This window comes from Triturus cristatus, chromosome 3_1, assembly GCF_964204655.1.
Source record: "Triturus cristatus chromosome 3_1, aTriCri1.1, whole genome shotgun sequence".
NCBI classification, from domain to species: Eukaryota; Metazoa; Chordata; class Amphibia; order Caudata; family Salamandridae; genus Triturus; species Triturus cristatus.
The window spans coordinates 300,695,796-300,711,252 of NC_140583.1; the positions used below are offsets into that span (position 1 = coordinate 300,695,796).

The window sequence follows — 15,457 nt, forward strand, 5'->3', positions numbered from 1 at the left end:
GCAGATATTTGCAGGGCCAACACTTGGAGCTCCCAACACACCTTTGTGTCACACTACAGATTGGTGGTGGGTGATGATGCTTCAACTAGTTTCAGTGACAGAGTCTTGAGTTCGGCACACAATTAATGTTGTGTTAATCAGAACATATTGTAATAAATATTACTGTTTCTGCACCAGTTGTGTATGAAGCCAATTTTATTGCTTGGGTATCAGTTCAGAAAGAAGGGGACGTCGGACGAGGAGGTAATGCCCCGTTACTTACCGGTAAATTTCATTTCTCCAAGTCTACGACCTCCCAGTCACCTCCCGCCCTGTGTTAAGCTTCCTTTTGGCTTTCGATTACAGTGTTTCCGGATAGGAGGTCAGTGTTTTTCTATCCCACCTGATGTGGGTGTGGACTAGACAAAAGGGATGGTAGACGTATATGTACTTTTGTTTGATTAAGGCTGCAGGTACAAGCTGACACTCATAGAAATAAGGACTGTGACAGGGAGGTCGTAGACTCGGAGTAATGAAACTTACCAGTAAGTAACCGGGCAATAAGCAGTTTAAGGGGACTGAGGCTTACGTTTGGAAAAAAGCTGTTTCCTCGTTTCAAAATAACATCAACGGAAAAAAAGACACAAGGGTTTTATTTTTGGCTGCTCTTCAGTCAGAGCAATGAATAGCTGGCATTTTAATCTATTGCCATTTGTAATCCGGAGCCATATAGAACAAATTATTCCAGGGCGCTGCAAAATATATGTAAATACACAAACGTCAGCAAGGTAGGTTTTTCAACACACTTTATAGCAGATTGTCAATCAATGTAAACAGTGGTTATCTAACGCAACACTTCCCTAACTCTATGCAGACATCCTATATCATGATATACCATATGGCTGTCTCTTGGCTGTTCTTGAACTCTCTTGCACGCATACACACCCTGTAATGCAAAGAACATAGCCTTAGACTTCAAAACTCCGGGTATCTCCATGGATGTCACACCTCCTTCCCTGCTCCATCTCGGACTATGAGATGATTGGGGGGGGGTGGGGGGGGGGGTATTGTAATGGGAGCAGTCATTCACGAGGGGAAAGACATGGGATTAGCAGCCGATTGTGCTCAAGTTTTTTCACCCCCAAAGAACAACTTTCATGGATGATCATTGAGTCGATTATGCAGAAAGGCCATTTGTCTGCACAGCATGCCCTGTAAAGGCACCTATAGTTGGGGGATGGAGAAATGCTCACATGATAGGCTGGGTATGAAGGTCACTTTCCTGCCATTTGCTTCACGCGCTCTTTCCACTCTGTTCTTTTTTGTGTGATGTAGGATGGAGTAAGGAGCTGCAGCAGAGGTTTCGTTCGCCCCCTCAGGTACTCCTCACAAAGTGCCTCAGTAGTACAGATCACATACATGCCACAATCATAGCTGTTCTGCTGAGCAGGAGCCTGCTCCTCCACAAAGGTACCTTTGCCCAAAAATCCCTCCAACTTCTCAGCTACCTGTTTTGCATGAACAGAGTTGTTTTTGCTGTACGAGTCATAATGCACAAAGCAATTCTTGTCGCGGATATACACAAGCAGACTCCAATGCGTCCCACCTGCTGCCTCGTTGGAGTTATCATTGATGGCCAAAAATACAATCCTCTTCCGCGGCAGGGCCAATGGTTCAAGAAAGATAGCCACCTCCTCTGGACTGCTGGCACACTTGATAAACTGAACCACCTCAGGACTGACAAAACAGACATGCTCTGCATAGTCTCTGTACTGCTCACTGGCAAAGTACTCATAGGTGAAACCAATCACATTATCATTGAGCCAACTGGGAGGGTCAAGCAACGATACATCGGATTGGCGCAGCAAACTGTCGAGGTAACTGAGAACAACAGGATCCATTATTTGGAGGGAGGCAGAAGCTGCGGGGAAAAGATAGTAAAAGATATATATACACATCGATATATACATAAATATATGAAATGCATCTGTCAGATGTCAACCATCCCCAAAAGAGAAGCAAAGGCAGACCAACATATTTTTATTAAGATCTGGAGGTTTATTTATGGATGGGTGTACATGCTACACCAGTTGGACAACACCGGTCTGATAAAGAAATCTTTAAGCATAAATGGAATTTACAACATGTGTATGCAAACAAACTATTTTGAAAGCAAAAGATGAGACTAGTGATATGGTAACCTGCTTTGACACTTAGATATCCTTCTCCAGTAAAGAGATTTTCAATGACAATTAAAGAAATAGATGTGTACGGATATTTGTTTTCACTCAGTCCCTTTCAAGGCCCCTCTTCCACCTCACTCACTCTTGGGTTTAAATATCTAGTGACAACTATTGGCACAAACCTATAGACAACCAGGTGCACAGGCTACCAGAACTTAAAGTAAAAGAGGACTTAGGTGTGGTGCAGGCAGTTGTGGGCTGCCAAAGTTAGTATCCACTTCAAATATTAAAATTCATCAGGAAATGAATAGAAAATAGTGACTTCACCTGCACTTAATAGCCCATGAGCCACAATTACCTAGGCAGTGCGTCCTTATTAAACCATCAATGTCCCTCAAACAGAAGAGGGCGTCTGTATGTTGCAGTCAACAACAACAGCGAGCATCTGAAAAGCTGCACAACATTAAACAAAAAAACACCAGCAAAAGACCATTTACCCCATGCCTTCATAACCGTCACCATGATCCCTGTGCATTACTTTTACAATGGACATTATCGAGGTGCCATCTACAAGGGCAATTTCTGACTTGGGTGGCAGTGGGGTTTGAATTCACCTCCACAGTCATGCAAAACAGAAGAAGGATGGTAAAAGCACATCAGGGATGGGCTCTCCTGTGTCCTTGCTTGCCCATAGTAATTTTGCAAGCACGCTCCCACTCCCTTAAGAGAAAGCTAAACATAACTGTGTGTCCGTTAACTGATATTGGCCTACCCACGAGCAAAGGGAGAGGTTGTATCCCTAGTTGTGACATGCAGTATGTTATGAAGAATGAATGGGCGCAGGCATAAGTCTTGTATTGATGATTGATGCTTTATTCATTAGATCCAAATCATAAGTTACAGGTCAACAGGAGATGTTCTGTTCCATCTTAATGCCCCACCAGGAGCAGCGTCCTCCCTGCTCAGCCCCTTCTCACCAACTGATCACACTAGAATCCCAACCACCCTCAACATTCCATCATACCTCATCCAAGGCTGAGCAGGCAGGCAGAGAGCCAGAGTAGGGAGAGTGTAAAGATAATAAGCACATCACAACACATCTCCCCCCTTATAATATTTGAAAACAATCAACATGTGTAAGATGATACAACACTCACTGAGCATAGGAGGATGCATTAATAACAACTAATTAAACATCACCCCCCCAGCGATAATGATCATAAACAGAAAATGCATGAAAATAAATTTAACACACATTTAGTAGAAAAGAAAGATGAATAACCAAAACATTAAACACCATCCTTCCCCTGATAATGATCAAAAACAAAACTGTAAAACTAGCATGAAAACTCAGACTACAACTATGGGTACAAGACACTACACTACAACCCACAACGTACTTATTGCTCTGCTAGAAATCATCTGGATTCGGGTTTCAGTCCATTCCCTTTCCATCCCCAGTATTAATCATCTCTTCAGAGCAGTGGTGAAAGTGAGCGGGAACGGAGAGGCACGACGTGCCCATACATTTTTGATATATGAAATACCTACTTATTGTAAACATACAACTGTCCAGGGACGGTTCATTCCAACAGATCAAATGCTTCAGTATGGTTAATTTCGACAGATCAAATGCTTCAGCTCAAGTGTCATTCAGTCAGTCTCCTGTGCTTTGAGACTAAAGCCAGGCAGACAGCTAAACAAGCCTTCCTGCCAGTGTGCTTGCTTGCATGAAAGAAATGCAAATGTGCGCTACAGGTTCGTCTACAAATGTAAAGGGTAATCTGCAAATGTAAAGGATGTTTTGAAGCCGGTACCGGCTTTAATTGATCTATCACTCAAAGATTTCTGATGATAGATTCATCATTTTGGAATGGTAGTGCAAAGAGTTAACAACTGAGCTGTGAAGGGCAGGCTTTTAATTGCAATTGTATATATATAGCGCTGAACACCCCAGGAGGTGTTGAAGGGATAGTAATGTAAAAAGAAAATTGCATTATACACTCTAGGTATTACTAAAATCTATATATTGGAAACACCGTTTTATATTAAACCTTTTTGCACATTTTGTAGCAGTCTATCTTATGCTGTATGTAATGCAAGTTTAAAATACTAACATATTCACAGTGCTTTCTGTCACAGGCTGTGACCTTGTTGCACTAAAAATACACAAATCACTATTCTCCACTGCACCAACCAAGATTTAATTATGTGGCTTTCAGATTACACACAGACCCCTGCAGTGCATTAACTAATAGAGGTTTCATAACGTAATATAGTGCATTTCACAAATAATATTTTTTTAAATTTATTTTTCATTTAAGCTGCGCATTATTTTATTTGTAGCTACCTGAAGATGAAAGAACAAAATAGCGTACAGACTTTAGTTTATAACTACACCTTTGACTCCGAACTTACGCTCACTGACCCCGTCCCCACTGCATGCAGTATCAGTTACCATACTTTTTGTAATACACTTCAACTGCTACTTCAGAGATAGGTCTTGGGTGGAGGAGGACCCGCCCATTAACAGATCACCATTTTTGTGGCGACCTGTCGAGCCTTTGAGCGCCGCAGGGTATTTGCCCTTAATCCTGTAGGAGATCAAACCAGGATAAATAGCAATCCGATCCCTGTAACCCTGCCATTAACGGCTAGGCCAGAGCACAAACACTAGGACGGCCAAAATGGCAGTCGCCTCGATGCTCCTTCACACACTAACTTGACCTAACTAACATATAACCTCCACTCAAATATTCTTACATCAAACCCACACACACTCACCGAATCCAAACTTCGTCATTTACCAGATTCAGATCATGCCAACTGACTGCTGCACCTGGCTCCTGGCCTGGGTACCTGCGCTCTCTCAGACCAAACCACAAAGGGGCATAGCTCCAGGGGGAGCGTTTGGGTGTTAACACCCCACCCCTTAAAAATGTATTCTGAAGTAAATAGTTGGCTGCAAGGGGAAACTTCCTAAACCATACAGTCTAAACAATGCGTGGCTTAACAATGATGGCGGAACCATCCAGTCTATACTACGCATATGCCTTTACCACACGTATCTGTGGTTTTGACCGTGTGGTAGTTCAGCACTCTAGACTCAGGCAGAGGGTCGGACTGGGTGGAGGAGACTTCCTGCCCAGACGGGAAATGGACGGACGGAGCGGCTTGGCAATAAACAAAGTACAATTTTTTTTTACTATATACTTTAAATGGTGGGGAAGCCGTTTTTTGGGCTCAGGGTGGGGGAGGGGGTCGGAGTCGAGTTGTGGGGTGAAGTATCTAGGGCTCAGGGTGTGGTTGAGTTCTGGGGTTAAGGATTTAGGGCGGGGGCTGTTGTAGTGCTCAGGGTGGGGAGTCGGGTAGTGTTTTGGGGTGAAGGATTTAGGGCATTGGGAGGGTTGAGTTCAGGGGTGGAGGTATTCGGGCTCAGGGTCAATTTAAAGTCTAGGGCTGGGTTTGGGGGTCAAGGCGCGGTGTCTGATGTCTGATTTAAGTATTCAGGGCAGGGGAACTGAGGGCCAGGGAAGAACCTTAACAACGTATATGCCTTTACTAAATATACCATTACAACTAAATTTGTTGTAAAGGCAAGCGTGGTTAAAATACGGTCGTTGTTAGGACCTCGTTGTTCAGGCATGCGTGGTTGGGAATTGTGTGGTTGTAACATACAACAGGCTGCAAGTGCTTTCAGCCAGGCAATATGAAGCGTCTGTTGGATTTCACCTGGAAATTCTACATGCCCAGACTGACAAAAACACACACTCCCTCTCCTATGCTTTGAAGGCCTTACGAAATGTTGAATTTGTTTTAAGTACCACAATCTGCCCTCCACTCCCTTTATACATTAGTTACACTCCACTCAACCAAAGCTGAAAGATGGCTGCATTTGCCTAACTCTAGCTCCAAATCTGGGTTTTGGATCACTCGGAGGTAAAACCATAATCTAAAACAACAAAACCACAACAATAGACGTACGCCCAAACGGAAAAGCCTAACACGCCAGCCAAGCTGGGTATACTGTTTGTTTTTGCATCTTCCTTGCTGTAATGAGCAGTAAGTGATCGGGTATCCAGTCAGCCTACCCCACCCCACACCACCAGCCATTCACCCACACCGTTCTACTCTGTGAGCCCCTGACCTCGCAGTCTTCTTCGTTCTCACTCCCTCTCTGCTGTGCACAGCTCGCGGGCGAAGCTCCCAGCCGGCAGCTACCGTGGCACGTGAACTTCAAGCTGCCATGACAGGATCAGACAGCTTGCCCGGAAAATTCTCCCGCCCGGAAAAGGAAGGACGTAATGGTACTTTTTTTTGTACTAGGTCGTGGCATCTAGGCTGTAAACAGTAAAGCCACCAGTGTCGTAATGGTAGGTTGAGCTGTAAACTCCACCCACTCCGTGGCCAGCCGAGTTTTTTGTTCAACTTCGCGTTCTGCCGGAGCAGAGAGTTGGAAAAACTCAAAGAGCTCCGCAGCCCGAGCGCAGTTTGCTGCCCAGCGTTATTTACAATTTCCCTTCAAACCCCCTCAGGTCCGGCTTCTCATATAATGTGGTTTAACAAGATGCCCCAGCGTGATTGTTGGGAAATCTGAAGCTCACACCGCCCTCCCAACTAACCATAGTGACCAAGCTACGCCCCTGAATCCACATCATGATACTTAGGGTGCGTCATCACAATTTACCATACGGTCCTTACTTACACCTTAAACATATTATAGCCTTCCCAGTCTCCAATCGTACACACAGGAATACCTTTAAAATGAACGAATTGGGAATCTAAACTCATATCACTGGGATTCAGTTGCTGGGAGTATGTGACAAGCAGTCACAGTGGAAAATTGGTGATGAGCCTATAACTTCATACAGGGTGCAGTAATCTGCCCATTTAGGGCCAGTTTTACCAGTTGAGTGTCCACGTGCACCAATAGTGCGCAATTGGGTTGAAAAAAAGATATGCAAAGCTCAATAAAAAAACTAGAAAAATCTCCTCTTGAAATCCCATCACATTATAAAATAGTTTACCCAGCTACATCACAATATATTAGGAAACCGAAAAGAAACGATGTGGCATTCAGTGTCAGAGAACAATATCAGCCCTCTGGGTCCATTCTCTTGAGGTCCCCGAATTACATTTTACATCCTCTTTGAAGAGTCGCAAAACAATGTTTATGCTGTTCCACAACACAACGTGCCCCCTAATATTCCTGTGCTGCGAGCCATCCCTCCTTCCCCATCGAGGTGAACGAACACCTGTTTGCACATAGGTTTATTCTTTTTAATCGCACAAAGGGAGAGGAGTTGGCCTAACGGCTAGTGCGGTTGACCTAGAATCTGGGGAACTAGGTACGAGTCTCGGCAATGACAATGAACATCCTGGGCAAATCACTTTATCTCCCCGTGCCTAACAAAAACAAGCATTTGCAATGCAATAGGTCTCGCATTTATAAGAGTTTGCGGCGTGCAGCAGTGTGTGGCGTGCAGCAGTGTGTGGCGTGCAGCAGTGTGCGGCGTGCAGCATGCAGCAGTGAGTAATGCAGCAGTGTGCAGCAGTGTGCGGCGTGCAGCAGTGTGCCGTGCATCAGTGTGCGGCGTGCGGCAGTGTGCGGCGTGCAGCAGTGCGTGGTGTGCAGCACTGTTTCATGTAGCATTGTGCGGCGTGCAGCAGTGTGCGGCAGTGTGCGGCGTGCAGCGGCATGCAGCAGTGTGTGGCGTGCAGCAGTGTGTGGCATGCAGCAGTGTGCGGCATGCAGCAGTGTGTGGCGTCCAGCAGTGTGCGGCGTCCAGCAGTGTGCGGCGTGCAGCAGTGTGCGGCGTGCAGCATGCAGCAGTGAGTAATGCAGCAGTGTGCAGCAGTGTGCGGCGTGCAGCAGTGTGCGGCGTGCAGCAGTGTGCCGTGCAGCAGTGTGCCGTGCAGCAGTGTGCGGCGAGCAGCAGTGTGCGGCGTGCAGCAGTGTGCGGCGTGCAGCAGTGCGTGGTGTGCAGCACTGTTTCATGTAGCATTGTGCGGCGAGCGGCAGTGTGCGGCGTGCAGCGGCATGCAGCAGTGTGTGGCGTGCAGCAGTGTGTGGCGTGCAGCAGTGTGTGGCATGCAGCAGTGTGTGGCATGCAGCAGTGTGCGGCATGCAGCAGTGTGCGGCATGCAGCAGTGTGGCGTGCAGCAGTATGCGGCGTGCAGCAGTGTTTTGTGTAGCAGTGTGAGGCATGCAGCACTGTGTGGCGTGCAGCGGCGTGCAGCAGTGTGCGGCGTGCAGCAGTGTGCGGCGTGCAGCATGCAGCAGTGAGTAATGCAGCAGTGTGCGGCAGTGTGTGGCGTGCAGCAGTGTGAGGCGTGCAGCAGTGTGTGGCGTGCAGCAGTGTTTCGTGTAGCAGTGTGAGGCAGGCAGCAGTGTGAGGCGGGCAGCAGTGTGTAATGCAGCAGTGTGCGGCGTGCAGCAGTGTGTGGCGTGCAGCAGTGTGTGGTGTGGTTTGTAAACAACAAGAAAAGCGGACATCAAAGGAAGGGTGGGAGGGAACGAGCATATGGGGTGTGAGTTATAACGAAAGTTGTAAGAGGGGATGCCGGAAGTGAGGCCCAGCGCGCGCTGGCGAAAGCAATCTGCTGCTTTCAAGTCCGATGCCAGATGCCAGCTTCGCGCTTGAATGCCTCACATGCACTGGCCATAAACCGCATTCCTAAGGTCTTGTGCCCCTTACTAAATCTCTCTGAATGCGTGAGGCGGCGCACGCGCAGGAAGTAGCTGATGGCAAATGGAATGTGCGTGGTTGTGCGCGTAACCGCTACCCGATCCGCTTGGGAAGCCTTTGGGAGCATTTTCTGAAGCCCCTACATAAGTCTCGCTGATCCATCGCTTACGCGATAGCCAGGCGAGACCTAATGAATGTATGTCCTCATGTAATGTAACTGGTGCTTTGTAAAGCGCTCCGATACCCTATTCGAGAGGATGTGGTCCGCTGCCGACTTTGCTGCCGACTTTGGTGCTGGAAACCAGGGCTCGAGCCTCGGGTCGCGTCCATATCCTGTGATTCTGGGCAAATCCCTTAATCTCCCGTTCCTGAATATGTAATGTAAATACTGTGCTCATGTACAGCGCTCCAATACCTTCGGGTCGAGTTCGCGCTATATGAAACTCTGCAAAAATAATAATAATAATAATAATCTAGCATTAGAACAACACACCATAGAACAAGGTGGGTTAGAGGAGCGAGGACAAAGTACACCAGTCTAGTTTGTAGCACTGCTGAGGTACTCTACTAATGCAACGCAGGAAGCGCTGGCGCTCTAACCAGCTCCATTAATGCTCCTCGCCTGCTACGCTACACCCTGGTATTCAACTACTGTGATTCAAAGGCCCAGGAATTAATTGACTGGCTCTTGTATAGCAATCAATGCCGTTAATCCAGCTTCCAATACCACGATAGCAACAAGCCCTCTAGCAACACCTTTTGTTTAAATCTGCAGCTCCCATTGTAAACAAAAACAAAAATAAAAATGGAAAAAAAATACAGAATTACAGTAACCCGCTCGCTACTCACGTGGACCTTTCGCAAATTCAACCCTATATCCATTGCCCATTATCTTTCCACTTACGGCGTTTGTCCGTAATGTCACCGTTTCTGGGTCGCCAATCCTAGGCCTCGAACATATTCTAAGAGTCGTTAGGGAGGTGAAAGGAAGTTGTATTATGTAAGGTGAGCTAGCATTGGAGGACAGTATGTACCTTAGCCAATCAAAGTACGTTAAATAATTTTCCGTCGCGCTTATTGGCTGTGGAATCGCAAGTAGTTCTACAGTGTGTTAACAGAACAGTCTGAGCTCAGCTGCTCAGTACCAATTGGCGGGCGCTGTATTCATCGCGCAGAATTTTAGAGGCGGCTGGTCAGAGGTGAGCCAGTCTCTGACCTAGCTGGGTGGCGACATGAGGTCACAGCCTGCGCAAGCCTCGCTGATTTCACCGATTTCTAAATGGAATGGGGAGCTTCATGCAAGTTAGTAATTTAAGCATCAGCAGGGCTGATTGGAGCAGGATTTACTGCGGCTGGTGAGTTGGGTCACCGCCTGAGTCAATTTTCTACAAGCATGACAGTTCCACCTTCAAAGTATATCAGTTGTGTTAATCAAGTTGGTTTAAAGGAAGCACAAGTCTACGAAGTCCAGAATGCACTAGCTTTGTAGCGTTTCAATAAATGCTCGTTTGCATATTAGCGTGCTCGCGCTTAAGAAACACAGGAGCCGGTGGTCTGGTTTACACACGCGGCTCCGACTGCCTGCCGAGGCCACGCCTCTTTATTAAATACCCGCTAGCGTCTGACGTCACGCGTCAGCGCTAGCGCACTCCGGCAGCGCTGTAGGCTAGAACGCCTCATCGCGCGCCGGACATTACACTCCTTCCCAACTTTATCAAAACAGCAAACAATTAACACGATATACAAATAAACAATGGATCTGTTACCAGTCCGCCAGTCCTTGCGGGTTACACCAGATAGTCAGCCAGCTGGGAGGATGGTGCTGGATTCCTCCGCAAACCATAGTGGGATTGGCTTCCTCTGTACCGGGTCACCTTGGGGTGTTGTGCTCATCCTGGGGCGAGGAGCAGCTGGGCAGGTTACCCCCGGGCGTGGCTGGCAGGGACTGGGGGTCACGGTCCCTGGGATCGTAATCGTCCTCCGGAGCTTCCTCCCCCTCCTGGTCTCCGCACAGTTGGCTCGGGCTCCGTCCCTCTGGCTCAAACCCGGGACACGGAGGTGTTCCAGGATGGGCTTTCTTGAAAAAGGACACATCCCTGGTGACCGTTTCTGCTCCTCTCTGGGCGGTCACCGTCGTGCCGGTCCGGCGGGTGACAGTCCATGGTCGTGGTTCAAAAGGAAGTCGAAATTTGCTTCCAGGGTATCGGTCCTTAACATACACTCGATCTTGTATCTGGATCGATGACTCCTTAGCTCCTCTCCGCCGGCTGGCTTGATCATTTGAGCGAGTCCGATTGGCCAGAGTCTTCTCGTTGCTGGCCTGTGCCGGAACCCAAGTCGGGTGGTGGGGAAGCGTGTCACTCACTATTCGGCCCATGGTGGCCGTTCCTGGCGCTGCCTCCGTTGTGATGTGGGGGGTCATCCTGTATTCCCTCAGAAAACTATAAATCGCCCTTTCCAAAGGAGATCCATCCACCATGGCTATGCGTATTGTCTTATTTAGGGTGCGCATAAATAGTTCCACCTCGCCGTGTGCTTGGGGCCAGCGTGGTGTCACCTTGCGGTGATGGATCCCCCAGCTCCTGAGGTATTCTGCAAACTCTTGCCCCTGAAAAGGGGGTCCATTGTCAGTCTTGACCACCTCAAATATGCCATGAGTGGCGATGGTTTTCTCAAACTTTGCAATCACTTCTGTGGCAGTTTGGCTCCCCACTATTTCGACCTCTGGATACTTGGTGAAATCGTCGATGATGACTAGTGCATGACGTCCATCTGGGAGGTGCCCGAAGTCGGCACTCACACATTCCCACGGCCTCTGGGGGTTTTCTTCTGTCACCACTGGGTGAGGGCGATCCGACTGTCCTGCCTCTTGGCACCAATTGCAGGTTCTCACCGTTTGCTCTACCATTGCGTCCATGCCAGGGAACCATACCTTGGCTCTGAGCCTGCCCTTGGTCTTTACCATTCCTTGGTGTCCTCTGTGGGCTAGGTCTACCGCCTGCTGGGCGAGGCTGGCCAGCAAGACCAGTCTGGGACCTCGTAGCAGACATCCTTGGCTGTCAATGGACAGTTCCCCCTTTATCCTCAGGATGGACTCCAGTGTCATTTTGGCATGGGGTGTCCTCCTATTTAGCGACTCTTGGATGGCCCTCCAGTCCCCTGACTTGACTGCAGCCGCCACTATTTGCAGACATTCGTCTCTTCTTGACACGTCGATGATTGCGTCCAGACTCATAGGAAGGGGTCGTGATCGTTCAGTCACTAACCGGACATATTCTTCTGTGTCCTCCGCCTCGTCCCTTTCTTCCTTGGTGGCTTTACGCGGGTGCCTAGACAGGTAATCTGCCGGATTTGTGGCTCCCGGTATGTACTCCACCCGGTAATCGTACCCTTGCAGTTGGAGTATCCTTTTCTTGATTCTGGGTGGAGGTTTTGAAACTGACCCTTGGAAGAGAGGTATGAGTGGCTTGTGGTCAGTCGCCACCGTGAAGTGATGGCCATACACGTATACGTGAAAATGTCTACAGGCCCAATGGATGGCGATGGCCTCTCGCTCGATCTGCGAGTATCGTTGTAACGTCTCGGTCAAAGACCGGCTGGCGTAGGCAATGGGGGCCCACTCTCCATTGCTCTGAAGTTGCGCCAACACCGCTCCCAGACCATAGGAGCTGGCGTCCACAGCCACATTGGTGGGCTTCGCGGGGTCAAAGTACGATAAGGTGGTGTCTGCCGACAGAGCTGCTTTCGTTGCTTGGAAGGCTTGCTCTTGTTCGGGGCCCCATTGCCATGTGGTCGTGGACTTTGTCAATTCCCTGAGAGGCTTGGTGAGGTTGGAGAGGTCGGGGATGAAGCGTCCGCAGAAGTTTACCATGCCCAAGAAACTCCTTGCTTCTGAGATGTTTGTTGGGGCTGGGGCTTCTTGAACGTCCTTCACCTTGTCCGGGTCTGGGGCCACTCCTTGATACGAGAATGTGTACCCAAAGAAACTAATTTTGTTCTGTAAAAATTGGCATTTCTCCCGGTGCAGAGTCAGGCCTGACTCCTGGATTCTCTTGAGGACTCCCCTCAACCTCTGGTGATGTTCCTCAACGGTTGACGCGTAGATCAGCAGATCATCGCTCACATTCAGCACTCCAGGGAGTCCGCTGAGGACTTCTCTAATGGTATTCTGGAATACCTCGGCGGCACTCGAGATACCAAAGTTCAGGCGCCGATACCGTCTGAGGCCCACGTGTGTAGAGAAGGTAGTTATGTACCTCAAGTCTGGATGGAGTGGCAGCTGGTGATAGCCTGATCCGAGGTCCATTTTTGAGAACCACCTGGCCCCATTCAACTCCCCCAAGATGTCATCAATGGTGGGCGTCAGGTGTCGTTCCCGTTTTACGGCGGCGTTGGGGAGGCGCATATCCACACAGATGCGGACCTGTCCGGGCTGTTTTGGCTTCCTGGCAATGACGATCGGGGACACCCATGGGGTTGGTCCACTGACCTTCTCTATGATGCCTTGTTTTTCGAGAGCCTCCAGCTCCTCTTCGACCTTTTGCCTCAGATGGAACGCAATTCGCCTGTGCCTCAGCGCCACCGGTTGGACAGATGGATCGATATGTAAGGACACTTTTTTCCCCTTCAGTCACCCGATTCCTTTGAACACTTCCCCGAACTCCTCCATGATGGTATCCAACTCCTCCTTCAGGACCGCCATGGCAAACGATATCAGTCTCAGCTCTTCGGCCGATTGCCCGCTCAACAGCATACCACTGCCCTCTTCTGTGACATAGATGGTGGTGCCTATCTTCACCTCCCCGTGTTGCAATTCCGTCTTGAAGCACCCGATGAGTGGGATGGGCGTCTTTTGGCTGTATGCAAATACACGGATCCTTGCTTCTCGTAGCGGGGGTTTGGTGCGTAGTTGGTGATAGACGTTGGCGGCCATCAACTCAATGGACACCCCTGTGTCAATGGTCGCTTTTACTTCCTGTTGGTGGATCAAGATGCGACATTTTGGAAGATTGCGCTTCTTCCTTTGTGGCTGGTTGATCGCGAATACGTAGTGGACTGGGTACTCCTCGGTGTCATCATCCATGTCTTCGCTATCCGCCTCTTCCCGCACCGCGTGTGCAGCTTCTTTCTTGACTCTGGTGGACCTGCACACCGCTGCGAAGTGGTTCATCCATCCGCATGCGCTGCATTTCTTCCCTCTTGCCGGGCACTCTTGTATGCGGTGGGGCTGGCCTCCACAATACCCGCAGTCTTTCCTTTTTGTGTCCGGTTGTCTCTTTACTCCTGCTGGTCTTATCTTGGGCCGTACCACATTCACCTTTTCTGCCACCTTGACTTGTTCTGTCTTTACGGGGCGATGTAGAGCTGCTTCCATGTGCGAGGCCCTCGCCTGCGACAGCTCCTTTGACCGGCCTAATGTGAGGATGTCCGCCAGGGGCTTGCCGTCTTCCTGGAGGATGGTGACTCGAAGTTTGGATGAGTAACACCCTTGTATGATCTGTCCTCGGATCTCCTCCTGCTCATCTCGGAACCCACACGTGCTGGCAAGCTCCTTCAGCCTGCCATGGAATGCATCTAGAGACTCGTCGGCCTCCTGCTTGGCTTGACAAAAGATAAACCGTTCATAGTCTCTGTTTTCCATGGGTTCGAAATGGGCATATAGGGCGTTCAGCAGCGTGATGTATGTCTTTGGCGTTGCCTCCACGATGGTCTTGTAGATGCGGTGGATGTCCTTGCCGCCAAGGTGGAGCAGTAAGGCTCTGCGTCTTTTCCTAGCTATGCCTGCCCCCTCAAAATATATTTGTAGGCGGTCTGTCCAATCCCTCCAGCGCGGGGCAAGGGACGACGGGGCACCATCAACGACGAATGGCTCTAGGGCGGGAATCAACGCCATCTTGGCACGTGCTCAGCGTGCTGCGGAGGCCGTCAGCTTCTCTTTCCTCGGCGATCGCAAGAAGTGGGCAGCGCCCAGTGCGCGTCTGGTGTGGCCCCGCCTCCTCACCATCAAGTGGGGTCACATCACTCAGGGATCCAGCTTCAGGGTCCTCGGGGCCTGGACACTCCAACAGGGCGCGGGCCTGCTCCGGAGTACAGGACAGGCATCGGCTGGCTAATGGTTGTACCTACCCTGCCACCCAACACTCGTGGGGTAATGCTCCCGGGCCACTTGGATGGGCCTCTCACCGCTTGTCCCATGTGCAGCACCAGCCGCCTCCTCAGGGCCTCCCAGGAGAGAACACCGATCTCTGGCCAAATACATGGGGGGCAGACACTCAGCCCTGTGAGGCCACATGCATCTAATGCAGGGTCCAGAAACACTCCCTCGTCGCCAGTGTAGCGTTTCAATAAATGCTCGTTTGCATATTAGCGCGCTCGCGCTTAAGAAACACAGGAGCCGTTGGTCTGGTTTATACACGCGGCTCCGACTGCCCGCCGAGGCCACGCCTCTTTATTAAATACCCGCTAGCGTCTGACGTCAGGCGTCAGCGCTAGCGCACTCTGGCAGTGCTGTAGGCTAGAACGCCTCATCGCGCGCCGGACATTACAAGCTTGTCACACAAAATTCCGAGACTGGAAGCTGTTGGCAATGACCTGGGGGAGGTCATT

At 49.6% G+C, this 15,457-nt stretch overlaps 1 protein-coding gene across 3 annotated transcripts; it reads right to left on the reverse strand.

The window, feature by feature from the left end:
- Positions 1-616: 616 nt before the first annotated feature.
- On the reverse strand, positions 617-9,867 carry SENP8 (SUMO peptidase family member, NEDD8 specific). Of its 3 annotated transcripts, none has more exons than XM_085643962.1 (2): positions 9,756-9,867; positions 617-1,900 (listed from the first exon to the last, which is right to left on the reverse strand). In XM_085643962.1, exon 2 carries the CDS (start codon positions 1,878-1,880, stop codon positions 1,254-1,256), a length of 627 nt encoding a protein of 208 aa, XP_085500088.1. In that variant the 5' UTR covers positions 1,881-1,900; positions 9,756-9,867; the 3' UTR covers positions 617-1,253. The 3 variants fall into 3 exon arrangements, with proteins under 3 accessions (XP_085500088.1, XP_085500087.1, XP_085500089.1); XM_085643961.1 differs by having other exon boundaries at positions 9,701-9,802; XM_085643963.1 differs by lacking the exon at positions 9,756-9,867 and adding an exon at positions 6,310-6,444.
- Between the last annotated feature and the right edge of the window lie 5,590 nt (positions 9,868-15,457).

What these genes read in the sequence shown, in the direction of transcription:
- SENP8 (XM_085643961.1), bottom strand. Translation starts at nt 9,740, where the DNA reads ATGGGCAATGGATATAGGGTTGAATTTGCGAAAGGTCCAC. An exon ending in TGAATTTGCGAAAGGTCCAC is followed by an intron (nt 1,901 to 9,700) that starts GTGAGTAGCGAG and finishes TTTTCCCCGCAG; the next exon opens with CTTCTGCCTCCCTCCAAATA.